We start from the raw sequence: 26,671 nt of genomic DNA, 5'->3' as shown, positions 1-26,671 counted from the left end.
GTTTACTGGAAGTATATATAGTAGCGCACGTTAGTCGTTGGTAGCGCACGAAGTCTTTAGCTTCGGTGTATCGAGGTTTTATATATATATATATATATATATATATATAAACAGTTTGGGAATACGCTATGACCCCGGCGAAGCTGAGGAAGAAATTTCCATCATAGACAGCGACCATTTTTAAATCTATTAATAAATAAACCTATCAACATATATGTCTAATAAAACTCAAGTTTCTAACTGTTGCCCACATATTTAACATCTTGAGTAGTTGATATCTAAAATTGAACCTGTTTGCCAGCTTATTTGAGCGGCGGTGAACTTCTGAATTTAAATAGGAGAAATTAATGTTCGCCACCATGCGACGCGGTTTGATTGACTTTGTTTGATTGTGTTGCTGGGATTTCCCCGAGTACATGCGGCGAACGACAGTTCGCGCTCGACTTTTGTCTTCATTGCAGGGTGTTTGTTGAGCAATCGTATTCAAAACGAAAAGCAGTGATCTAACTATCGAAATTCACAAAGACTTTTCTGTTCATCGGTCGAAAGTCGCAGTCAAGTCAAGTCAAGTCTCCGTTTAAGGATTTTGATTAAGTTTAACTATAATTAGTATCTAAATTATAACTTTAATAAAATCCTGTTGTTGAAAGTGTGAAACGATGTCCGAAGATGTCTCTATACTCTGAGAAACTGAAACAGAATCGTAAAAAAGATGAGGAGGAGAGAAACACATTAGACAGAACGAAGTGCATGGCATTGAAATTTAATGATGAAAAAGTAATTCGAAGAGAAGATATATGGCAATTTTTTAGAAAACTGAATATTGTATTCGACACTGTGGACGGATTTGTACTTACGTCCAGGTACACGGTGGACTTAACATTTAAAACAAGAGCAACAGCTATTGATGTGGATAAGAAATTATGGGAGCTTAAAAAAGTAGGTGCAGAAACACTTCCTTTTCATAGACTTTATGTACCGGAAAATGTGGCAGTATTCGTACACAATGTGCCATGCCCAATGGAAAATAAAGAAATTAAAGAACACTTTGAAGAAAATCACGGAACAATAGGAGAAGTACTTATATTGAAAGATAGGTTCAACATGAAAAATGGCATACGAAGATTTTTTATAAAAAAAGACGATTTAATGAAAAAACCAATTCAAAGTTACGTAAAATTAAAAGGACATTCACTTTTTGTCAGATATTGGGGGCAGACCCCAACATGTCGTATTTGTGGCAAAGCTGGCCATATAATGAATAATTGTGAATATTTCATTCCAAAATTAGAAAGATATAAAGACACAGGACAAAGATCACCGAATCCAGAACAGACCAAAGTTGACGAAACTGAAAAGGAAATAGACAATGAAGCTAAAAAGATTACCAAACAAGTAGAAAAAAACAAAATTGATAATACTGAAAATAACATTAGTAAAAAACAATTGATAAATGATAATCCAACCCAGAGCACTCCCGCGAACGAAATTAGTGAAGATCACAGTGAGAAATCATCCATAAGTCCAACCCTTTTGCCAGAAATGTTTGGAAATATGTCTGACATCAGTGAGGATAATAGTGAGATAATTACATTGAATAAAGAAGAGGAAATGCAATCCAATACAGCAGAAAAAACAATTTTGTATTTGTTAGAACCTCATACACAAAACCAAGGTGAAAATTCACAGTTAACCGTGGACAAGTCTTCTTCTATTGAAAGGTCACCACCAAGAAAAAAGAAAACATCTAGAAAACAAAAGATAATGACTATGAAAGAAGCTAAAGATTATATACACAATATGAGTGAATAAAGTTGTTGTTAAAACGTCAAATCTACTTTTAAAAAAAAAAACAAGAAAAAGAACTCTCACAATGGTAATTTATTTGACGATTCTCACACTTAATGTTAATGGCCTTAGAGACAATCAAAAACGTAGAGATGTATTCTTCGAATTATCAAAAAAAAAGGCAGATATAATTTTTCTCCAAGAGACACACTGCACTACCGATGTTGAACTAACATGGCGTAGAGAATGGAGACATGGCACCAGCATATGGAATAATGGTAATTCAAACTCGAGAGGGGTAGCTATATTACTAAAATCAAAGATGTCAAGTTTTTCGTTTTATAATGTCACATTCGACAACGATGGAAGAGTTCTTACTGCTGAAGTGGATATACATGGTGAAAAAATTCATTTGGTTAATATTTATGCCCCTTGTCGAACTAACATTAGAATACAGGAAAATTTTTACAACGGTATTTACAGATTCCTATATTCTCAACATGCAACAGTTTTTGGTGGTGATATGAACTGTGTTCATGATATAGATAAAGATAGAACAAGTAATAAAAGAGCCAAGAAAGAATATGTGTCTGAAGCATTGAATGACCTTGTAGAAACTTTTAACTTGATCGATTCTGTGGATTTCCTTTCTCATAGTAATACCTTCTATACCTGGAGAAATAACACAATACAAGCCAGATTAGATCGTTTATATTGTTCTCATAGGCTATGTCATATAACCAACATATATTGTTCACCAACATATAACTCGGATCATGACATGTACTCGGTCGATATTCAGATTATTAGTAAATTGGAAGAAAAGGGACACGGATTTTGGAAAAATAATGTTTCAGTCTATAATAACCAAAGTTTTATTGAAGACTTCCAGAACAAATGGAATAGTTGGTGCACATTAAAAGTTTTATTTGATACAAAAACTCAATGGTGGCAAGAAATAAAGAAAAAGATTAAAGATTTGGTGATCAAACATTCAATTAAAATAGCATGGGAAGCAAAAGCTGAATATAATAGAGGGATGAAACAATTGGAAGAATTGAAAGAAAGATTAGATAGAGGAGATAAAGTGTTGACTACATTCAATAAATTAAAAAAAGAATTGATTTCAAAACAAAGACAAAAAAGTGAAAAAATTAGAATTTTAAACTTAGCACAACATTATGACACACATGAAAAATGCAACAAGTATTTTTTCAAAAAGCTGCGAAAAAAGAACAAAGAATGTTATATCACCAAATTGAAAAATGAAGAAGGTACCACACAAGAAAAAATATATGAAAAAATGTCCATAGTCAAAAATTTTTATCAAAATTTATACAAAAAACAACAAAACAATATGGAGACCCAAAAGATTTTTATAGAAAATATTCCTGAAACAATAAAATTACAAGAATATGATGCAGAAACTTTAGAGACCCCTATTAATTTGGATGAAGTTTGGATAACTATCAAAGCCCTCAAGGAAGACAAGACTCCAGGACCTGATGGAATAAGTGCTGAATTCTATAAAAAATGCTGGGAAATCATAAAAAAAGAATTCTTTGAAGTATTGGAAGAAATATTTGAAAATTGTCAAATAACAAAAGACATGAAATTGGGATATACTACTTTAATTTATAAAAAGGGAGAACCAGACCAAATAGAAAATTACAGACCAATAGCATTATTGAATACAGACTATAAGATCTTTACAAAAATATTGGCAAATAGGTTAAAATGTGTATTACCTGACATCATAGATAGACATCAGTATGCAATTCCGGGAAGAAGAATATCTGAAAATCTCATTTTGTTGAGGGATTTATGTACTCAAGAACATAATAAACATGGAGAATCGTCATTAATCTCGTTGGATTTTAACAAAGCTTTTGATAGTGTTGACCTTGATTACCTTTTCCAAGTGCTTCAAAAATTCGGTTTTAAAGATAAATTTATAAAATTAATTCAGACATTATACAAGGAATCGGAAACCAGAGTGATTATGAATGGATACTTAAGCGAAACTATAAAGCTTGATAGAGGAATTCGTCAAGGAGATCCGTTAAGTTTATTTTTATTTATCATAGCAATTGAACCTCTCCTAATTAAAATTAATTCCCATAAAGAAATTATTGGCTTAAAAATACCACACAACAGAGAAATTAAACACATTAGTTATGCAGACGATGTCACATTGACTCTATGTAACAAAAGCTCTGTATATTCTGCAATGGATTTGATGACAAGATTCAAATTAGCAACTGGAATGAAGTTGAACATAGAGAAGACTAAACTTTTAAAATTAGGAATATGGAGCAATCCTAATTTTTTTTCACAAGTACCTGTTGTCTTGACTTTAAACATACTTGGAGTGGTGGTTTCAAATCATGATACCAGCGATGAAAACTGGCAATACTGTTTAGATAATGCAAAAACTGTAATAGATGAACTTTCAAATATTCCATTATCATTAGATGGAAAATGTCTGATAATAAAATTGAAAATTCTACCTTTGTTTTTATACTGTGCAAGATTATATCCCATCCCATTAAAAATTGCAAAACAAGTGAATGAAATTGTAGAAAAGTTTATATTTAATGGCAGAAACATATTGAAAATTGAGACACTGTGCAAAAACAAGGCTGTTGGAGGCTATGACATGATAAATATTCCTTTATTTACTATGTGTTTATATGTAATGGCTGCATTCGACTATTATTGTGATAGGATTAGTAACAAAATTGAGTATTGTAGACAATCAGTATTCAATATTATTGAATATAATATTGGACAACAACTTTGTTTATTACTTAATTTACCGATTAATAATAATGTGACACATGCTTTTTTTCCTTATAAATATTATGGAGAGTTGCTTAATTTTCTTAGACAATATAACATAACCGGGGATGATTTAAAACAAGGAAAACATAGGGTACTATATAATAAAATTGTGAATAAATTGAAGGGCGGAAACAGAATTGTATTTCTTCGTAATGGTACAATTGAAGGAGCCTGCTCTGAAATACATTGTAAGATATTGTCCAATAACATAAAAACTTTCAATTTTAAATTAATGTGGGATATTCTTTCTGTTAAAGTAAAGCCCAGAATTAAACATATTTCTGGGAATGATTTATGTGTGTTTTGCACACAAGAACCTGAGTTTGTTTCTCATTTATTTTGGAAATGTCCTTTTACGCAAAATGTTTTTGATTATATTTTTTCTGTTGCATTAAAAATCAATCATTGTGTACTGAATAATAATTACAAGACTTGTATTTTACTAGATTTAACTCACCTATGTTATTCACATTTGTCCAAAATAGAACGGAATGCTATAATATTATTATTTTGCACTGCCAGACACAAAATTTGGCTTGAAAGGAATACAGTAATTTTTCAAAAAGTTAATCCAAATGTTAGCAATGTAATCATGAAAATTAAGAAGTCACTTATAGCAAGAAGAAATATAGAAAAGTTGAGACAATATCCTAATTTTACAAGAGAACTAGATATCATTTATAATAACTTGTGAATTTTTAACTATGTGATATATAGTATCAAAACTAATAGATATTAAAATTTTTTTTTTTAATAATTAATACTAAAAAATATAAATAATGATCAAACATTATGGATTATGGAAATTACATGATGGACATATCAATGGCAATGGGATACTATGGACAATACAATCAATGGACTGTAATGAAATGCTTTGTTATTTTTGTATACTTGGTTATTGTTGTTCATTTATTATTTTATGATTTTTATATATTGCATAAACCACATTGTGGAATCATAAAAAAAAAAAAAAAAAAAAAAAAAAAAAAAAAAAAAAAAAAAAAAAAAAAAAGAAAATGTCTGAACATTCGGTTTTTCCGAATGATTTAGTTTTTGGAAAATCAAGAAATGGAATTGTCAAATTTGCTGTTGTGGAACAAGTTGGGGGTAAGTTAAGTCTGCAATCTTAGCTTACAGTCTTGCAAAAAATGTACAGTGCTTCTACTTTGAGTAGTTTGTTATAGTTGAAAATTATGTTATGGGTCAAGAACAAAGTATTATTGCCCTACCGAATCAGCATTTACAGATATTACTGGCCATACATACATGGACAAAATAAATTATAACATGCAAATAACACTGTAACAGCTTAAATATATTTTAAATTTGTCCGACTCAAATTTTCTCAAGCTCAATGACAAATAGAATCATGATCTCAGAATTTAGCGTTTTTGATTTGATCATAATTCTGAAATAAGATTGATATAATCTAATATAATAAAGTAAGTTTACTTTGGTTATAATGCAGGTCTTGACCATTTCATTGAAGCTCCTTTCAATACTTTGCATAACTCTTATCACATTTATGCATTAATTATTTTCTTAACCATATACTGTAGGAATGGATGATTCTGAAGAATCATCAGATTCTGAGTTTGAGGATTTGGCAACGACTCCTTTAGATAAAGGATTCATCAGAGTTACATGGTATCCTGATGGTAAAGATGAAGTTGTAAAAGAATCTCAGGTACGAATCACAACATAACAAAAACTTTATAAACATTTTTAAACATTTCACGGATATTTTTTATGTATATTTTCAGCTTCAAGTTGTTGATCGATCCTGTCTTCCACGAGATGTTGTTCGTATTAGAAATGGGTATCAGGTATGACTTTCAGTCAATTTTTGAATTAAAAACGTGAAAGCAATTTTGTTACTTCTGCCTATCTGGAGATTTTTTTTCTTGGTAAAATACTCTTGATTGCCTGATTGCATCGACTTTCAGTGAAGTCAGTGAATAAATCGTTAAATGGAATTTAACGGCGCAGCGGTGTGGCGCATCGTGCTATGTGTTAGGAATACGCTCGCCACCGCATCTCTGATTACCCTTCGTGGGATCGCAGGTTCGAATACCATGCAGAGATGATCATGTGTGAGAGGATTGCTGGACTCCTCGCCGCCGTAGGGTGGTTCACGCTACCGCTGGTCGGTCATGGCTTCCTCCACCATCAAGTCTATGCCCCTGAAAAATGAAATAACTAAAACTGATATATCTTTTTAACAACAGCCATATGATTAAGCCGTCTTATCGACTTTCATCTCCCCCGTGATAAATATGTAAATCCTATCCTATCCTAAATACACACCGGTAAGTTTTAAAAGAAAAAAGGGAAGTTTGAACAAAATAGTTCGAAGCTCTTTCAATAGATGACTTGTTTTTTTGTTCGAACTACTATTTCAAACTTGATTAAAATCTTCATCATACTCGAATACTATAACTACTGTATTTATATGATTTGCACTCAATATGCATAAACATTGATTAATGCTAAATTAGATTCAAATTGACTTATTGCTGTTCGTGTTTAGGGTTTTTATGTGCTTTCTATACTTCTATGTAAATTTTGTACAGTCATTTCAATGTTAAAACTCAATGATTATGCCTTTTTAAGCTCGGTACAGCAATCAAAACGAAAGTGATGGGTGATATAGGAGTAGTTGGAACCACAAAAATATTGAAGAAAGTAAATGTTTCAGAATTTTTACCAATAGTGGTAAGTTGAATTATTTTGTTGTGACACTTTTTCGAACATGCATTCTATTTACTTGTTGATTGAGTGTCATGCCACTAGCTGCTATTCCTCTGTCTTTGATGTGTTAATGGTTCCATGTGCACTGGGTCAATCCAAGAATTAAACTTGCGTGTAAGACTGAGTGTATTTCAATTCTTTGTGAATAATATTTCAATATATCTCGTGGTATATTTTGTGGATATTTCATGTACAAAATTGAATTCATTTGTTTATGTTCTGTCAAGGCATTTCAAGATGATGACATGGTATCATATGGACCATGGTTGGGCCGAGTTCAACTTGTTCTTCAAAAACTTCAACTTAAATTCAGCAATGGAGGAAGGTATGAAAATTTAAGTTTTGAAAACTTCAGAGGGCTAAGCTACTAATCTGATACAGAGAAAATAGTTCCTCTTTGCTGCAGTTTTTTATTACCTATCTTTTGTTGACAAAAATATTTAGTTTGTCCTTTCGCAAATATGAACATTAAGATAATTAACGATTTAATACGATCTTGTTTTCATTAGTTTTCAGGTAAAAAAAAATGAAATACTTTTTGGTCATGCTGTGAGACCTAAATTTGAAAATGAACTATTTTAATCATACCCTGAACTAGAATTCAAAGTATTGGATATAATCAAATATTTAACTGAGAATTGATTCAAATATTTGATTCATTTTGAACATCCATGAACCATGATCAATAGTATTAAAATACTGCGTTGTATTTATTGATAGCCTATAGCAAATTATTCCAATGCTATTTTGTATAAAACATTTCATTTTTAGAAATACAAAAATATGCGTGAAAAGTAACAGTTGCTAAGACGATATTTTATGATTTTATATATATTTGATATGGTAATATTTGATTTTCCTTTTCGTCCTGGTCAGACAGACTTCTAGTCTTATATGGTAAATTATTTATGCTATGTAGCTTGTCTTGTTTGATTAGTAAATTATCTATCATCTTGTATAGAATTCAATATCATCAGCAGTAATTTTTTTAAATTGTCGAAATTTTCATGCTTTTAGAGGAAAATTGGATCTTGAAAATATTGATGATGAAGATCTCATCAGTGATGTTTATCCTCATCCCAGTGATGAAGTGAGTTGATAGAAAATCATATTTAATCGCAATAAATCTAGATAGAATCAAAATGCTCTCATCAAGATTTACAGTTTCAATACAAAATATCACATTCATTATCTGCAAGAGGCAAACCCCGAAAATACGGCACATGTGCAAGATATTAATTTAACAGCATGGCGATATAAATCAGTGTATTTGTTGATAGAGGCAAATAATTCAATTTGGCACATTTCCAAAATGTTACGATGCTATCATGTGAGGTCTCTAGTGCAACAATAACAAGTTAATGTGTTGTGATTTTTTCCACTGTGTTATGAAAACATATGGGCTTGCAACACCATGTAGAAGGTTCCAGAACATTTCTACATGACACTGTCAATTTCTGATGCAGGTGCAATATAGCGTCAATAAATATTTGAAAACAATCTAATGGCCCACAGTTTCCAATATCAACTTTTCGTTTGTGTAAAATGTGATATTTTTTATTGATAAAAAGGATCATATTTGTGATATGTTTTAAAAAAATTAGTATTTAGTTGGGTTGGTTTACATTGGTCTAATGCAGGTGGCAATATTTTTGCTGCTATCGCTTAGCCTTACAGTAACAAGGGCCCCACTAAATGGCTTGGCCAGCTTGTTGCTCACCTCTGTTCTAATGCTTTTTAAATTTAATTTATCTAATTATAAAACTTTAAAATTCATCCATGCTGATCTATATTTTCACCATCAGGGCGACTTCAACTTGTCACCATACTATCCTGGACAATTTGTTCGAGCTCCTTCAAAAGTTTTTAAAAACGTTCAGTGGATTTCAGGAGATGAAATCAAGTTCAAACCAAAAACTCAATACAGGGCTTTAGTGACACATGTGAGATATAATTCAGTATATTCGTCCTATTATTGTAAGTAGGTAAGAGTATTAACGGCTTTAGAATTGAATGAAAAATCTCGCTTTAACGCTTCCAAGGCTAATGTTTAATAAAAGTGTTCATAGTTGCGTAGTCGGACACGAAGTGGACCTATGAATCGTCTTGTTATTTTGTTGTTGTTGTTGGTCATCATGTTAGTATTTCTTTCCTTCTTCTTCTTCTTGTGAAATCGTCGGGTCTCATTAGCTCCCGGACCAATTGCTTCGAAATTTTCAGTGGTTAAAGATTGTATTTTTCGCTATCTTATTTAATTTTAAAAATTTCTGTGGTCTCCATGGCATTCTTTTATTGTGTGCGATGACATCATCAAAATTAAAAATTTTGCTATTTCTGACAGTTCTGCTTTTGCGTGAGTTTAAATTTGCTGCTCATCTGCGTTACAGTACCCATTGTGACAGGTTGCATACCCATACCACTTTGTGTCCATATATTTGAGCTTCGCTCTCTTGTTAAAATGAATAGTTGTTTCGATATGCCTGTTTCTGGGAAACATACTATTTACACTTTGCTTTATTTGAAATGCAACAATGTGAAATTTGTCAAATATTAGAATTTGAAATTTGAAGGATGTTCGATACATTGACAATTGACATACAGTTTTTTATTCTCATTTCCACGTTTGAAGGTTGAAATATATGGAGTGCAAGTAAAATGGGGAACAAGAGCATTTCCAGAAGATTATAAGGAGAAAGTAGAAGTGAATAAGGAGAAGGTAGAAGAAAAACCGGTAACTCAAGAGGTGTTGTAATTTATTCTCTACTATTTTTGGTGCACTAGATATCTAGACTGTTTTGTCACTGTGGCAAACTTCTTGGAACATGCTTTTTTGTTACAGCAAGTTATCCAATATGGGGGTTCAGAATTAAATATCTTGTTTTGATTATAATTAAGGTATTGCTTATTTTATAATGAGGTTGGTTAACATAAAGGTTAGCCTATTGCAGTCTTTCCATCTAACATTTCTTTTCTTCTATACTAGCCAGCATTCAATAGGATAGGATTTACATATTTATAAGATGGCAAACCTCAGCCTTTTGTTCGGTTACCAGTCCATGTTGGTTATGGGCCTACTGCAGTGAGGAGTCCAGCAATCTTCCGCACATAATTATTCCTGCATGGGATTCGAACTTGTGAACTCGCGAACTGTAATCTAACGCTTGACGCAATGCGACACATTGCCGAGCCACAAGCAAATGCAATGGGAGGCTGTGGGTCAACACTATGCTAATACAGTATTTTTAAACGATCCATGAAAATACATTATATACTAAAAACAAGGTTACTAATTTCGGGTTGGATTCAAGTCGCATAGTCTGAAATTTCAAGAAAATTATTTATGTTATTTTGTGTTCTCCCCTCCACTGTGAACTGGGCACTGGACAAGCAGCCAGTGATATGAAAGGAGAATATCAGGAATACTGATAAATAATTATTTCGAAACCCACATTTGTGTTAATTTAGTAATATGCCAAAATGGGTACTCCCATAGTGTGTCTCCCAGGTTAGGGTTAGGCCATAATGGTGTTCCGATTTTCCTTATTTTAGTTTTATTACGGGTTCGAGGACTGTCTGTGTAAGCCAAGTGAATATGCTCCCTGGCTATAGGTTTCAGCCCCTTCGGCCTTCACACAACTTGATGTAAAATAGGCGAACAAAATTAGTTACCTCCATATGTGTGATTATTTTTTTTATTGAGACTTTACCCTCATTTGTTTAGTATTCTATTGAAAATGGATCATCTGTTGATCCCACTCCCGACTTACAACATGGAGTGAATCACAGAAATGTAGCTGAAACAACTTCATCTGCTGTTATTGGTACATCAGTTGATAAAATACCAGAAAAAAAGGAAGAAGAAGAATTAAAGAATCCTGCTGAACCTCCGCCTGCTCTCATCACCAAGGACGAATTGAAGAAGTAGGATTTTTTTGGATGAATTTTGAAATGCAAAAGTCACTATTTTCAGTCGAAGATGCTTTTTATGGAGAAATGACTCAAATTTAGATTAGAGAATTGTATTTTGGGGATTTTACCCCAAAAAGAAAAACTTAGAAAAGCTGATTTAAGAATATGGGAAAAATGTATATTTTTAGTTTTGTAACTCCTGAAACCTCTTATTGAATTACTTTGGTAAATATCGCTTCAAACTATGATTATATACCTTAACACTACTTTACACTAGCACTTATCTTAACACTAAATAGTTTCAAATAATATTTTGTTTTTTAAAATATTCAACATTCGCTTTTTGTCTTGAAATCCTCAAATTATCGTTTTCTAAATTCTTATTCTGTATTTAGTTATAATACTATTAAGTAAAAATTGCCAAATATAGATTGATTTTGTTATTCTTAGTCTAAAAAGTTTTTTCAAGTCTGGTCGTTCATCTCATTAATCTGATTGGGATTGTAAATTACGTCATTGCCAAAATGAACAAAAATCTGCAATATATCCTCACATAAATGCCATAATAATTTTCCAATTCTGTTTTCTTCAGTTGGATATAGTAAATGTTATCGTTTAGAATCTACTTGTTGAATCATTTCTGGGAAGGACATGTTTGGTTAGGAGAAAGGTTTCGATACCAGTTGAATGAGGAACAAGCAGAAGATCTTAATCAACAAGTCAACAAAAATATTAAAAAGACTAAACGAATGAGAATGGCCAAAAGAATGGAACAGTAAGTCTAATAGAAATTTAGAAAGTTGGAGGAAGCCGTACCTGACCATCTGTGGCTAACGAGGACCACCCTATGATGGCTGTGACTCGCTCGCACATAATTATCAGACGCAGATTCAAACCTACGAACATTCGGCAAGCATGTTCCTGACAATCAGTGCAATGCTCCAATTATCGAGCCTAGCCTAGAGCCTAATATTCATAATATTGCATAGAATTTTCTTTGTTTAAATCCTCTGAAATAAATTCCTTTCCTGAAATTTAATTTTACTGGTGGACTGTCTCTGGAGACCATTCATTGACTCTAATTTGATACTAAAACATTTTTCATCGTCTTCAAAATTAAATTTTATTATTTTATCTCCCAGGAAACTACTTCACAGCACTAGCAAATCATCGTTATCTCCGAGCCTTACAAGAAACAGCAGAAAGAGAAGGACACAAGGTCAGTGAACTTCATGTTATTTTGTTCAGGCAAAACTAAAAGAATCAAATTCACATACAATATGTTTACTTGTCTAACAGCTTGCATTTGGTCATTAAAGACTCCATTCATGTTAATTAATGGTATATCAGTGTGTCTTTCTACCTCAAAATTTTACTTAATTCAGATATTCAAATTTTCGTATGGGAATACCTCCACATTAGGTTTCAAATCTCATATTATTTAACACTGATATGACTCAGATGTAGTATTGTCATTACTTATTGATCTCGATCGGTAATTATGTTGATAGGTATTTGTTCGTATATTTGTTAGACACGTTTGTATGTTACGCGACATCTCACGAAAGCGAGGTTGAATATGCTCCAAATTTTGCATGTGTATTCATCATATCTCAGACCAGAAGCCTATTGATTTTGGATGAATTATATCGTATAATTAGCGAGTTATTATTCAATTAGTGATGGGACACAAGGTGTCGCTATTGAGTCAGAGCGAAGAAATTGAAACCGCAGATCGATAAGTCGGCGGTCTCCGATCGCTGTCTAGTTCTTACTGGTATGTTAGTTAGTTGATGTTATTTAAGAAATATTATCTAGTAATCGAGTCAAGAATATTTTTTTCAACCAGTTCAAAATCACTCAAACACAAATTACGAGATGATAAATACACATTTTACTGGGAAAGCGAAGTCAATGTGTTCATCCAAATTATACTACATAGGCCAAATTTTTTACTGTGTATTTTAAAGAAGGGACTACTTTTGATAATCCAATATTTCTAAATACGTTGTTTTCAGATTTTCATTTGAATTCTCTTGACATTGTTTAGGCAAAAAATAAAATTCATTAAACTTCAATGAATCAGCGACTTCTACTCCATTACAATTCCTTTTAGTTTATCCCAGATTAGTTTTAAATGTTTTTCCCTATGTGAAATAGGTAAATGAGTCATCACTAGCAGGGAACCATATGTAATCATTTTATATCTACATCTATAAATATCTCATGGTATGTTGATCTACTATAGGATGTCTACTATATCTAATTCAAGATACCATATGTAATTAACTGTGGCAAAAATATATACTGTAACATAGCTCAATTTTCTGTTCTAGAAAAATGTTTTCTAGTTAGCTATATTTTTTCGACTAGGTTATGGTATTCAGAAAACATGCCCAATACTGTCAAAGATGTTTGCGAAACTTATATTTTCTATTGCGAAATTATCCAATGGTTCAATAATCTTGAATGAAATATTCTAAAATTAAAAAAAATTATTATTAAGCAAGTCCGACACTTTAACAACACCCACCCTAACTTTTTATTTTAATACTTAATGTCAATTTTAAAATTAAAATCGTTTGCTTTCAAATTATATCTTTCATAAACTTTTTTTTACAAATTCCACAGCTAGTGCATCTCAACATGACGACTCATCAAGTAATGATGATGAAACTGACAATTCATCATATGAAGATGAAGATGAACAGGATGAGAACGATGAAAACGATGAATCGTGAGTCTTGTTGTATTTTGCACTCCATTCAGTCATAAATTATCCTTGTCAGATTACAATATATATATGGGTAATATCCATTCCTATTTTGGACAATTATTCAGGATGTGCTTCCGGCTTAACGGTCCAAATCCGGCCCGTTAGATAAGTCAATCTGGCCTGCCTGGTGCTGCCACAACCAAATTAAAATCAAAATTAAAATCATTTTGATGTATTAGCTAAAAATAAACTCAAGGAATTTGTTGAGATTGCGATTCAATTTAGTTTTGACTGGTGGCTTATTGATTTCACTTTTGCTTTTGCAACACTGTAAATATTGTTTATAAAATGTAACTTTTTACGTCACACTTACATGGTCCGCCAGTCTAGGTGGGCAATATTTTAGGCCCCCGGTTCAAAAACCTCGCTCACCCCTGTTATAAATGCATCTTCAAACTTGGTATTTAGTTTCTATTCTTACACAGACTTCACTTATCGCAACAGTTAATGTTAACTGTAACACAACAGTTAATAATGTCAAGCACTTATATGGTGAGTGCAAATTTCAGGATTTGATACTTCAATTACATAATTGATAAATTTTTTATCATGAATTGGGACAGTTTGGTAAGATATTTGGACTAGTTGAAGACTCAATGTTGAGCATTGATATTTTATACCACTTAGGGATTTATCATTAACTGTACCAGAGTATACTATTACTATTTATTTTTTTGAAAGTGCAATTGCTCCATCTGGTGGATCATGTGCAAGTATGACAAAAGAAGTGGAAAATGAGATTGAAGTTCTTGTCAACAATGAGAGTGACATGACCATATCATCTCCTATTGGTCAGATACCGAAGATTCTGGGAGTTATGTCATGCAGGGTAAACAGTCTATTGCAATATTAGGTTAAAATTGTTTTGTTATCAGTGGAGGAGCTTGACTATTTAGTCTGTGGTTGATTTTGTGCTCAAAGAAAAGTCATGAGTACTCGCTCAAAAATTTAGGAAATGAACGAAGCTACAGCTGACCACTGTAAAGTGTAAACAAACTAAGAAATTATTTTCAGGTTGCCGGGTTTGAACTTGACTTCACACTTATCCAAGAAAGTGGTCCCGTTCCGAAGAGAAAATTTCATTGCAATATACAAAATCCTGAATGTTCTAAGGAAATCATTGAAAGAGTCAGGTAGGATGTTTATAAGATAGCATATCGGCTCATTCTGCTTCGGTGAACACTTTTAACTGATGACTATCTGGGAATGAATAATTACCCCAAAGCAGTGGTGACCTAGTTAAAGCATTACATTTATCTATGCTGGTATCACAAGTTAAAATTTCGGGTTCAAATCCCGCGTCCACCAACTCACTCAAAGTCTCATAAATTGAGTAAGAAATGATGAACCGAAAGGATTTCGATCTTTCGTAAAAAAGTAGCTTTGTTCGTATAAGTTGCTACTAGTAAAGAGCCTTGTTTGAAGTGAAAGGAATATAAATATGGATATGGCATATACAAAACTCAACAGAAACCTTCTTTTTGGTGTCTTTCAATATTACTCAGATCACGGGTGTGCAACCTTTAATATAAGAGGGCCAGATACAAATAACTGGGTGAAAAAGCGGGTCGCATGCTCATTTAACATAGACTTTCTAGTAGTAGTCTTATGACCTGCGTTATATTGACCATCATAGACATAGATAATAAATTGGACTCAAGTATAGGCTTCACAGCGCAAAGAATTGGAATTACTCGCACATAACCAGACTAAAATAAAAACTTGTATCGCGACCTACATACCATACAAAATTAGCATAATTTTTTGGGCCGCATAGTTTTTCCTTTTGGGCCGCATTTGGCCTGCGGATCGCAGCTTGCACACCCCTGTCTTAGATTATAATAAGTCTTTTTAAAAGCTCTTAGCTGTTGCCTGTTCCACACAAATATATCTCTATTTTTTTTTTTTAAATTGTCATTGGTGCCTACACAAACGTATTACTTATCGTGTATGCTGCAAAGCCTGCAACCCTATAGATGTATAAAATATTGAGCATTGTAATTGTCATATTTTAATTTAAATCTGTAGTTATAAAACTTCTGTTCCTTGTTAGTGAAAAATTTCAAAGCTTCATGAAAGGAATGTTAAAAAGGAACAAAGATTTGTTGAATGATTCCGGGTCTTGTGCTACTATGATGTCACAATGTCCACAAGCGATACGTACCTTTATTATGCAACAATCATCTTCGAATAATCAAGAAATATATTTTGAATACACGACTGGTGATAAGCACACAAGTGGCATGGTTGATAAAGATGGGAAAAAGGTGAAGATTCTGTTATATGATTAGTTAATTTAGGATAGGATTTACATATTTATCGTAGAGGAGCGGAAAGACGATAAGGCAGCTAAATCATATGGGGAACCACGGCCTCTCATTCTATAACAGGATTAGTTAGCCAGTTATTTGTTTCCGACCCATGGACTTTCAGTCTGATGAAGCCGTAACCGACCAGCGGTTACATGAACCACCCTACGGCTGCAAGGAATTCTGCAATCCTCTTGCACATAATACTCCCCAGAATGATCTCAAACCTGCGGATTCACGCAGGCTAATCAGATATTTTACGAGTATAAAATATCGAATACATGCTAAATTGGTGGCAAGTTGATATGGAAAACTGCATAAATCACTATATTTTCATGTTGATCATATCTAAAACAATACAAATATAAAGGTTATTGATTTCTCGGAGCTCCATGTGTGTACCAATATGGAGGTGACTAATTTTGTTCGCCTACTTTACATCAAGTTGTGTAAAGGGACTGAAACCTATGGGCAGAGGGTATATTCAATTGGCTAACACAGACAGTGCCTGAACTCATGATAGAACTAAAATAAAGAAAATTTTAATAAAATTATGCCCCAACCCTAAACTGGTACACACACTACAGGAGTGCCAATTTATTTGTGTTGTTTCTACTTGTCTGACAGCTCAAAATCCCTAATTATTTTATAAATATGTTCTAAATTCAAAAACTTACTACATCGAATATAATCAATTCGGAATGTATTGGAATATTCGATTCATTCTGGACATCCCTATATTCACAATCTATCAAATTACTTTCAGACCGAGGTAGAATTTGATGATGAAATAGATCTAAGGACGATGCCCCGAGATATTCAAATGATTTCTGATGTTCTGGATTCAGTTGTTGCGCAACCTGGTGACTTTGTTCTAACATCTGGTCCAGTTGGTATCAAACAATGTGGTCCTAATGTGAAGTATCATGCTGGACAATGGTGAGTTTGTTTTTCTCTAGCAGTGATTCCCAAAGTTGATTGATCCATTGTCATCAATTTAAAGTTTTGATATATCTTGCTGATTGGTTATTCTTGCTTATGCTTGTCGCTTGTCCTACATGATACACACTTGCCCCAATCTTATGAATCTCACTTTATATGGGTATTCTTGCCTCCCGCAAAAATATTATATTTACCTGAATATAGAACATGAATTGTACCTCATATGCTTACTCACACCTGAATCAGAAAAGAAGGGCAAGTGTGGCAAAGTAGGCCAAGTTTATTTTTCTGATGAATATATTATAATAAACTTTTGTAAAAATTTATAATTATTTCCGTTAAGTTTACTGAAATATTTTCAAAAATTCAAACAATGTTTATCAACCCTTTTATGCGAACTATTTTCACCGAATTCCGGGTGTTATTCTTTTGTGAAGTGTCTTCTGTTTATTTCAGTGTTATTTTTCCATCTTCACAGGGTGACAATAGAAGTATGTCGTACCTATACAACAGTTGATGTACAATGGCAGGATGGCACCATTGATTGTGATGTCAAATCTTTAGATCTATTACCAGCACACCATGTTGATGATAATGATTTTTGTCCTGGAGATTTCGTTATTGATAAGAGAGGTGGGATTCTTATTTTGATATACCTGGACACTGTTAACTTGGTAACCAGAATGTCCACTACGGAGGGGGTACATGGTCATTTCACCTTCACAGCTGGTGCGTCCTTCCTGATCATTCATCTGCATCTGATGACATCACTGATCATGCTCAGCCATCTGGGATAATGAGAGTTGCCAGAAATACAATAAAAATGCAGTGAAAAGATGACAAAGAAGTCAAACTCATATGTAATTTGGGGCTTATAAAAGCAGTCTACTCGAACCTCAGCACTGCTTAATGAAGCACACAACTTAATTTAAAATATTGGACTCTAGTCAAGTTTTAAAAAAATATAGCATCATCTCTAGGGCCGATTGTTTTTCTTGAATCGAATCGAATATTATTGTACAATCCTTTATCTGTCTCAATTGAAAAATAAAACCTCCACTCACATCCTGTGAAGACATATGTGCAATTGCATCTAAAATTTTGCATGACCTTGTCTCCAGAGGTTCAATAGAAGATCCTGCTCCTAAATTAATAAACTGGTCAAATATTTAGTCACAAAAATCAATTAGAAAATTTTTTTATTACCACTTTTTTTTACCGCACTATCCAATTATTCGCAAATTAGTCGCAAACGATTCAAATAATTCCGATTTGAATTCGAATATTCATTTTACTTGGACAGCCCCAATCATCTCTATGCTATTTCATGGGCAAGTCCATACTTTGTTTGAGATTGAGACACTTTTCAAATAATTCTTTCAAAAAATCTTTCCAGTTGAAGAAGAACCAGCAAACCACGGAATTGTGATTAAAGCTGATAGTCAGAATAGAATGATTAAAATCCAGTGGATAAAACATGGAAATGTCAGTGAAATTGAAGAGGTAAACTTATGTTCAAGATTGTGCATTAGATATCAATGTTTGTGAGTTGATCCTTGTCCAATCAAAATTTGTGAATTAGGGAATGATTTGAAAAACATTCTTATCTAAAAATTAGGGATTTTGAGCCATCAGACAAACAGAAATAAACATACGATATCTCAACTGGTAACAAACAATACAAAGAAAACAATTTGCCTTTGCTCAGGTCATTTCAGATATAATCAACATGAAGATATAGGGATTTAGGTCATTTTCCACATGAACTTGCCCCCATTGTAAAATGTATTCAATATGCCATGATCGAAATATGTTCTCAGAATAGTGAAATATTGGTTTTGGTTATCCTTGGTTGTAATACATGTTTAAGTCACATTAGATTAATGATCGTGCAACATACCAACGAGAATATCGGTCGGAGACCGAAGACTTATCAATTGAAACTTCGGTTTCGATTCATGACTTTATAGTGACACCGCTTGTCCCATCACTAATTAATTGATAACTCGCTAATTATACGACATAATTCATCCAAAATCAATAGGCTTCTGGTCCGAGATATGATGAATGCACATGCAAAATTTGGAGCAGATTCAACCTCGCCTTCGTGAGATATCGCGTTCGTCTAACAGACAAACAAACAGACAGACAGGCAAATACGTATCAACATACTTATCGATCTTGAGATCGGTTGGAAACCAGTGAATTACAGCATCAAATAGTGTTGTGCTTCATTGCGATTCCTCAACCCAACTTATCAATGAAAATCATATCTTTACATATCAGAAGAGACTTGAGAAAACATATCGCAGTGTTATTTATGAGGTAATTTAATTTACAATATTTTACGTATTCTATTTTTTTCAAGGTCAGTGCATATGAAGTGGCAGACCATCCAGAATTACAATTCAGAATATCTGATATTGTTGTGAGAGTAAGCAACATTCATGGAGATGGTACAACGGTAAGCATTATTTGTTCTTGCATGCTACACATATCACGGATCAGTGTTAACAATTTTTGCAGATTTTATATAATATTTTGATTTGATATGCTGTATTTTACGAACTATAAGACGTACTTCAAATTCTATATTTCACCGACAGGAGTCTGTGCACGTAATGTAAGGATCATTTACTGCTTTAATGCTTATTGCCTACAGTCAAAACCGCCATCTTAAATTTCGTAGAAACCGCTGCGTCCTATAGTCTGGTGCGCCTTATATATGAATTAAACCACAATCTAAGCAGTTTATCAACAGTGCGCCTTATGAGCAGATGCACCTCATGGTACGTAATATACTTAAAACGATTATTTAATGGACAAACAATAATTGGAAAATTGTATAAATATACCGCCTTATAAACAAGATGCGCCTTTTGATGATGGTGGATTGAAGAGTTTTTGAGTTTTTCATATTTAATTAATAAATTGATTTTGTTTATTTAATATGCTTCCAAACCTTTTTTATTTACGTAAGTTCACATTTTGTTTTCAGGATTCCCTCGATAAAGAACACACTGTAGGTGAATTACTGCGAATTAATGAAATGGGATTATTAGAAGTTCTATGGTCTAATGGCTCAATTTGCAATGTTCATCCTAGGGTGAGATTTTATTTCGTCTGTATTTAGTCGCAATTGCATAGTAGGAGGTTGTCATTGAGGTTGAAATTCCAGGTTTAACCCAGCTAACTTGCTCGCTTGAATTTCATATACTCGTATAGTCACATTCAATATTTCCATCCATTATACTTTCAAAGGTAGCTCAATACTTTCCATTATACTTTCAATAGTAATATTATAATTTATCACGTCTTTCAACATGTTTCTTTCTAAAATCTCTCAGGATGTTCTAGCATTTAATGACGAAGACGAAGATGGAATATTTGCCAGCCTTGGTTCTGGTGATGATTTTATGGGATCTGATGCCAGTTGGATGACAGCTTCATCAGACAGTGATGACGACGATGATGATCTGAGCGTTTCAAGCCGCGATTCTGATTCTGCTGGTGATGGCGATCATCCGAAAGCGATCACAAATGATAATTCGAATTCACAGGATGCAAATCATCAAAGTGGAGAAGGATTTAACCATGTTCATGGAAATGATGAGCAACATGAAATTCACGATGAAAATCATGAGACAGGACATGAAAATGATGATGATAAAATCGAAAAAATCGTTAATGGTTCTGCAGATAACAAAGAAATTGATACCAGTGATCCTAAGTTGAATGGGGAAATTGGTGAGGGCGTTGTTATCTCGACTGGCAACGAAAATGAGACGGTAAAAAGTGAAATTGCTGGTATATCTGGAGAACAGGATACAACAACTTTAAATCTGGGAGAAGATAACAAAGACAATAAACTCAAAAATATGGAGGATGGTTTGCTGTTTATTGATGAAAATCATAATTCTGAAAATGCAAAAGAAATCCAAGAAAACGAATTGAACATTATCCAAGGTACAACATAATAAAACACTGAATTAATTTATCTCTTTTCTGCTTGTTTTTCAGCTTGTATACTAATTGTATATTCTCTACCATATATCTGTTTTATACAGAAGTCTCTGTCACTGCAACAATATCTTCTGAATCCATATCTTCCAACAACACCACTGTTATTTCAGAAAATTCAGGTATGGTTTACAAGGTTTTATAACTACGGAAATTCAACTCGTAAACGTAGCAGTACCTTTTGCGTAGTAGAAAAAATGTAACATAATTTTTGAGTATATTTGTAAATATTTAATTTTGATTACGGTATTCCCTCTCTCAATGTTATTTGGTCAAACATTTCAAGAATAAATTATTTCTGTTTCAAATTGATAAATAGCCTAAATTCGTAAATCTAAATTTTTGTGTGCCTGGTTGCCTGCTTGCTTTAAGTTATCCCCCTAAAAAATTGAAGCATCTTGATGCCATGGAAAATAATAACTGGGGTGATTGCAAACTTTAATTTTTTGTTGGATTTTTATTTTCTGACAAACACAGCCAAACCGTTTTTTTTTGGTAGGCCTAGTATACACATGTCCATACCTATCTGTCTTAGTATAGTGTAAAATTACTGTAAAATAACTACAATTTACTGTATTTCACTATTATCAATAATCTCCATGTTTAAATTTTCTTGGTTTTTGTTGTATTTCAGACATGATTTCCTCATTTTCTGTCGAATCATCAGCTCCAGAATCTCATCATTTTATAAAACGATATTTTGATGATTCATCTTCGAAAATTTTCATTAAAGCCATTCAACGTGATTTAAAGTTATTACGTACTTCACTGTCATCTGGTATCACTGTGAAAGCCTATGAAGATAGAATGGTGAGAAATGAAAGAAAAATTCTTGATGACATTTTCCAATTTATCTTGAGGGAGAGGAAAGTCGATAAGATGGCTTAATCATATGGCAAACCACAGCCTCTCATCTGGTTACCAGTCCATGTTGGATATGGGATTAGTTAGCCAGTCATTTGTTTTCAGATGCATGGAATTGATGGTGGACGAAGCTGTAACCGACCAGCGGTTATGTGAACCACTCTGCTGCGGTGGTGATTAGTCAGGCAATTGTCACTCACAGGATTCGAATCAGCTGTGTGGTGGCGAGCGTATTCCTAATGCTTTTGCCGAGCCTTATATCAAAAATGATATTTCATCTTTTAATCTTACCCTTAATCTAACCCTGATACATACCATCGTCTTAACACAAGGAATATCTGTGAAATTATTTGTTTTTGCACAGGGCGGGGGAGCTTTTATGCATCTTAGATAGTTTTGCTTCCTGATATTTGCTGGCTATAAATATATTTTTAGCCTAGAGATGGCTTTTCGTTTTTCTCCCTAACTGGCTTTGGGGAATTGGATGTCTCAATTTTTGCTTGAAATTTCGTATCAACTTCTATTTTATCAGGACTTGTTATCAGTCCTGATTGAAGGACCAGAAAGAACTCCATATGAAGATGGAATATTTTCATTCGATATTCATCTTCCCAACAATTATCCTGATTCACCTCCGTCCGTTCATTACATCTCATTCTCACCTCGTCTTAATCCTAATTTATACGAAACTGGAAGAGTTTGTGTCAGTTTATTAGGCACATGGAGTGGAAAGGTGATTAATGAAAGTTTTTGGACGTCCTGAAGTATGCGCACCAAGATGGCGCACAACCTGAACTCAGGTTGTGTACCAGGTTAGAGTTCAGGTTGTGCGACATCTTGGTGCGCATACTTCAGGAGTACCAAGTTTTTTTATTTTTTTTTTATTTTTTTATTCAAACATTTCTATTGTAGTGTTCACTTTCGACATTTGTGAAAAAAAGTGATTATTTCATTGCACTTGTGTCCCCTTTCTGTTTACTCTGTTCACTATTTCAAATAACATTTATTATCGTTCTGTGTGAGCATTCCAATTTTTTTCCATTTATCAAATTTCAAAGCCTTTTCAATGAAACTTTGTGAGCTGAATTCTTTCTTTATGATGGAAGAAGTTACCTTTTTATATAAAATTTTTCCTCTAAATGATTTGTTTCAACTTTTAATCAGGGAATAACATTCTTTGTCATTTTGAGGAAACATTCCAATAATTTTTCTTTTATCAAGCTTCAAAGTCTTTTCAATGAAGTTTATTTCTTTAATGCTAAAATAAGTTTATAATATATTTTTCCTTCTAAATGATTTGTTTCAAATTTTACTTAGGGAAGTGAAAGATGGACAAAGGATTCAACTATTTTACAAGTTCTTCTATCAATTCAAGGTAAGTTATTAGTTTTTTATTTCCTTATGCCACCGCGTTCTGTTCAAAAAAATTAAACGCTATTATGCAATCACTGGTGACGGTACGCTTGAGCAGCTACTCAGCCATAATGGGCTATTGTGTGTGGGAATGACTTTTTTCTTTCTACTTTATCGTTGATTACCCAATTTTACTCACTCTGTGAGGTGGTGAATATGGTTAGAAAAGTATACAGACCTGAGTGAAGTTGTTTGCACTCGTTTATATAGCGCAGTGGTTCGCAAAAGAGCTCAATGGGGGTTGCAGTGAAATATTGTTCGCCACTAACTAAACAAAATATCAATCAAATTTGAAAGATTTGAGACCCACCATCACCTAAATAGAGACAAGAGACGATCTTTTGTGCCAAAATATGCAAGCACATCAGTCTCAATAACTTTTTTTGTAAATTTCTGCTGTATTATTGAATTTGAACTTATTTTTGTTTTAGTTCATGGGGTTTGCGACGAAATTTAGCTGTACCAAGTTAGTCGTGATGAAAAAAGTTATGTTTGTATTGTTCTTGTTCAAAGTAGTTGATATATTTTGTTTCAGGTCTGATATTAAATGGTGAACCTTATTATAATGAGGCAGGATATGAAGGGCATAGAGGAACGGCTGAAGGCATGAAAAACAGTAGATGTTATAATGAAATGGTAAGTACAAATTTCCGGTGATTGTACATTTGAACCCATGTGTATATTCGCGGGTTCAATCTATATGCGGGTGCTAAAACCCATGCGTTAGAGGTCAAATATCCGCAAAACGAAAAAAAATTCCATAGGTGCAATTGTCGTGGGTTCAAATGTACGAGAACCCAAATTTCCATACATTCATTCTAGTCAATGACTAAAAACATTGAGTAGCTATACAAGAAAATACAAAAAATATGTTAAATGCCAGCATCGTTTATTGAACAATATTAAAATCAAATGAGTCATATAGGACCATTGTTTCAAAATAACGTTTTATCTAAAGAGTGAGAGAATGATTTCGAAAAAGGCTTTGTTTGAAGTGACAGATGTGACAAATGTCAGTGGTTCTCAAAATTTTTAAGCCGTGTCCCCTTATTGAAATTTGTCTCAAGTCTTGCGCCCCACCCCAAAAATAACTAGATAACAATAAGCTACAAATAACAGATGGTGAGACAAAAGTATGTATGTCTTATTCAAAAAACAGGTTGAAAATAGGTGGATTGAACGAAACGTAAATATGCAAAATAAGACGGACGAGATCAAATCTAAATGATATTTTTTATATTTTTAATCAGCTTCAGGCCTTCTCAAAAAGTTGTCTACGGTCCCCTTGTGGAGCGTGCCCAACACTGATGTATATAAAAAACTAAGTTTAATTACCATGCATCGTGCCGCACTTCAAAATGTCTCCATTTTACTTGTACTTACTTTATTTGTAGGTAATGTTGCGGCTTGTCCAACATATGACAGCAGTTGTACAGAATCCACCAGATGCTTTTGAAAAAGAAGTGAATGCATTTTGTACTGAACATATATCACAATTACTTAAAAGAGTCAGAAAATTACTCGACGATGTTGAATCTTCAGAGATGGAATCTGATGAAACGATTGCAGCAGTGTCTGATGTGAATGGAGTAGAAAATAATGATGCTCAATCGGGTTAGTTGAATGTATAGTTAAATTATATTTTCAACTAGATACAGAGGTTCATCAAGTATGTGTGTTTGAAGCATTGTAGGGTAGTCATTCACTCAACTTGAGTCACCATTTTCAAAGACTCAAATTGACGAGAGTCATCTGAATGAAATGACTCTTGACTCAACTAACCACACTTGAGACTTGACTGAGTGATTGTTTTGACTTCGGACTCAACTCTGATGACTCGTGACTCAACTTGGCTCACAACGTCACTAATTTCAAAGACTCGAATTGAGGGTCATCTGAATGGAATGACTCATACTCAATTAACCGCCAGTGAGACATAACTAAGTGATTGACTTCGGACTCGACTTTGCTCAAAACTCGAGGGTTAGGTACTTCTACCTAATGTTGGTGTGAAACACTTCTTTCAGGGTTGTGCTACTCAAGACAATGATCTTCAATTATTCGTATTCAATTAAAAATCTGTTAACTATGTCAGAATTCTCATTTTACTTATTTATCTGAACTCTAAAACAAGTAGCATAATATTTCCTATTTTATGCTATTACCACTATTATTTTTATCAATACAGGTACAAGTATTGGATTTCCACTTCTACCGTTGTCAAAGGGAGTCATGTTAAGTTTAAAAAGTCGATTGATCGACCTTGAAAATGCTGCAAAGGTCATGGGCCATCTCTAAACTCAAGATACATAACACATAATTCTGTCATTGTACTTCCAATTCCCTTAAATCTTTTCAAGTTCAGTAACTATTTCTGATTCCCATCTATATCGATATTCTCCAGGAGTGAGTAATTTTGGAAAACTACAGTTCAATTCTTCACTGTTTGAAATTTCTCTTTCACGGTACTTGTAATGATTCAATATTTATTTGAAATGCCTTCTGCTTGCCTGTTTCTTTAAACCTTAGTAACGTTGCACGTAAATGTTGCTTTCATTTTTCAGCGAAACAGTCATTGTTAAATTCAGGGTTTATTTTCTTGTATGCTCTATTCAATAACCAAAAGATTATAGAATTTTCATCCGACGAAAAAAGTACCCAGTCACAATCTAATTAATATTTTGCAGATATTTGGATGTATAAAACGTTCCAACTTTTTGTGTTCCTATTTTTTCGGTTCGTTTTGCTTTGTATAGATGAGGGTGATGTATTATAACAAAGGTGAACACTGGTAAAATATTTTGAGATGTTATAAAAATACTGTAGTTGATACTGTGAATATTACATACTGTGACAACATAGAGTAAGTCAGCAGTTCCCAAACATTTTGTTTGGCATGTAGGCAATCTGTTCTTCCCCTGATCTGCCCTCTTTGAAACACTGCTGACATAGGTGGTTGTGGACTGGTTACTTATAAAACTTTTATCCAGCATTGAAAGTATACACGCTGCCCATGTTATAGAGGTTTACTGACATGAATTACTTTGTTGCC

The 26,671-nt window shown here is 33.3% G+C and overlaps 2 protein-coding genes across 2 annotated transcripts; both read left to right on the top strand.

Annotated features, from left to right (window-relative positions):
• The first annotated feature begins 366 nt into the window (after positions 1–366).
• On the top strand, positions 367–26,338 carry LOC120328209 ((E3-independent) E2 ubiquitin-conjugating enzyme UBE2O-like). Its single transcript, XM_078114240.1, has 29 exons — positions 367–526; positions 5,650–5,742; positions 6,195–6,322; positions 6,399–6,461; positions 7,249–7,350; positions 7,614–7,711; positions 8,404–8,476; positions 9,192–9,329; positions 10,016–10,129; positions 11,108–11,307; positions 11,915–12,070; positions 12,438–12,514; positions 13,927–14,032; positions 14,753–14,900; positions 15,086–15,204; positions 16,125–16,338; positions 17,147–17,319; positions 17,801–17,955; positions 18,719–18,825; positions 19,691–19,786; positions 20,321–20,428; positions 20,670–21,288; positions 21,390–21,464; positions 21,977–22,152; positions 22,739–22,939; positions 23,524–23,581; positions 24,155–24,255; positions 25,014–25,233; positions 25,808–26,338. Exons 2-29 carry the CDS (start codon positions 5,652–5,654, stop codon positions 25,915–25,917), a joined length of 4,026 nt encoding a protein of 1,341 aa, XP_077970366.1. The 5' UTR covers positions 367–526; positions 5,650–5,651; the 3' UTR covers positions 25,918–26,338.
• LOC120339753 (uncharacterized) lies at positions 535–1,812 on the top strand. The gene has a single exon (XM_039407945.2). It carries the CDS (start codon positions 670–672, stop codon positions 1,810–1,812), a length of 1,143 nt encoding a protein of 380 aa, XP_039263879.2. The 5' UTR covers positions 535–669.
• Positions 26,339–26,671: the final 333 nt, after the last annotated feature.

This window comes from Styela clava, chromosome 7 (genome assembly GCF_964204865.1).
Source record: "Styela clava chromosome 7, kaStyClav1.hap1.2, whole genome shotgun sequence".
Classification (NCBI taxonomy): Eukaryota; Metazoa; Chordata; class Ascidiacea; order Stolidobranchia; family Styelidae; genus Styela; species Styela clava.
The sequence above is the reverse complement of the archived record's forward strand: the minus strand, read 5'-3'. Positions and strand labels throughout refer to the sequence as shown.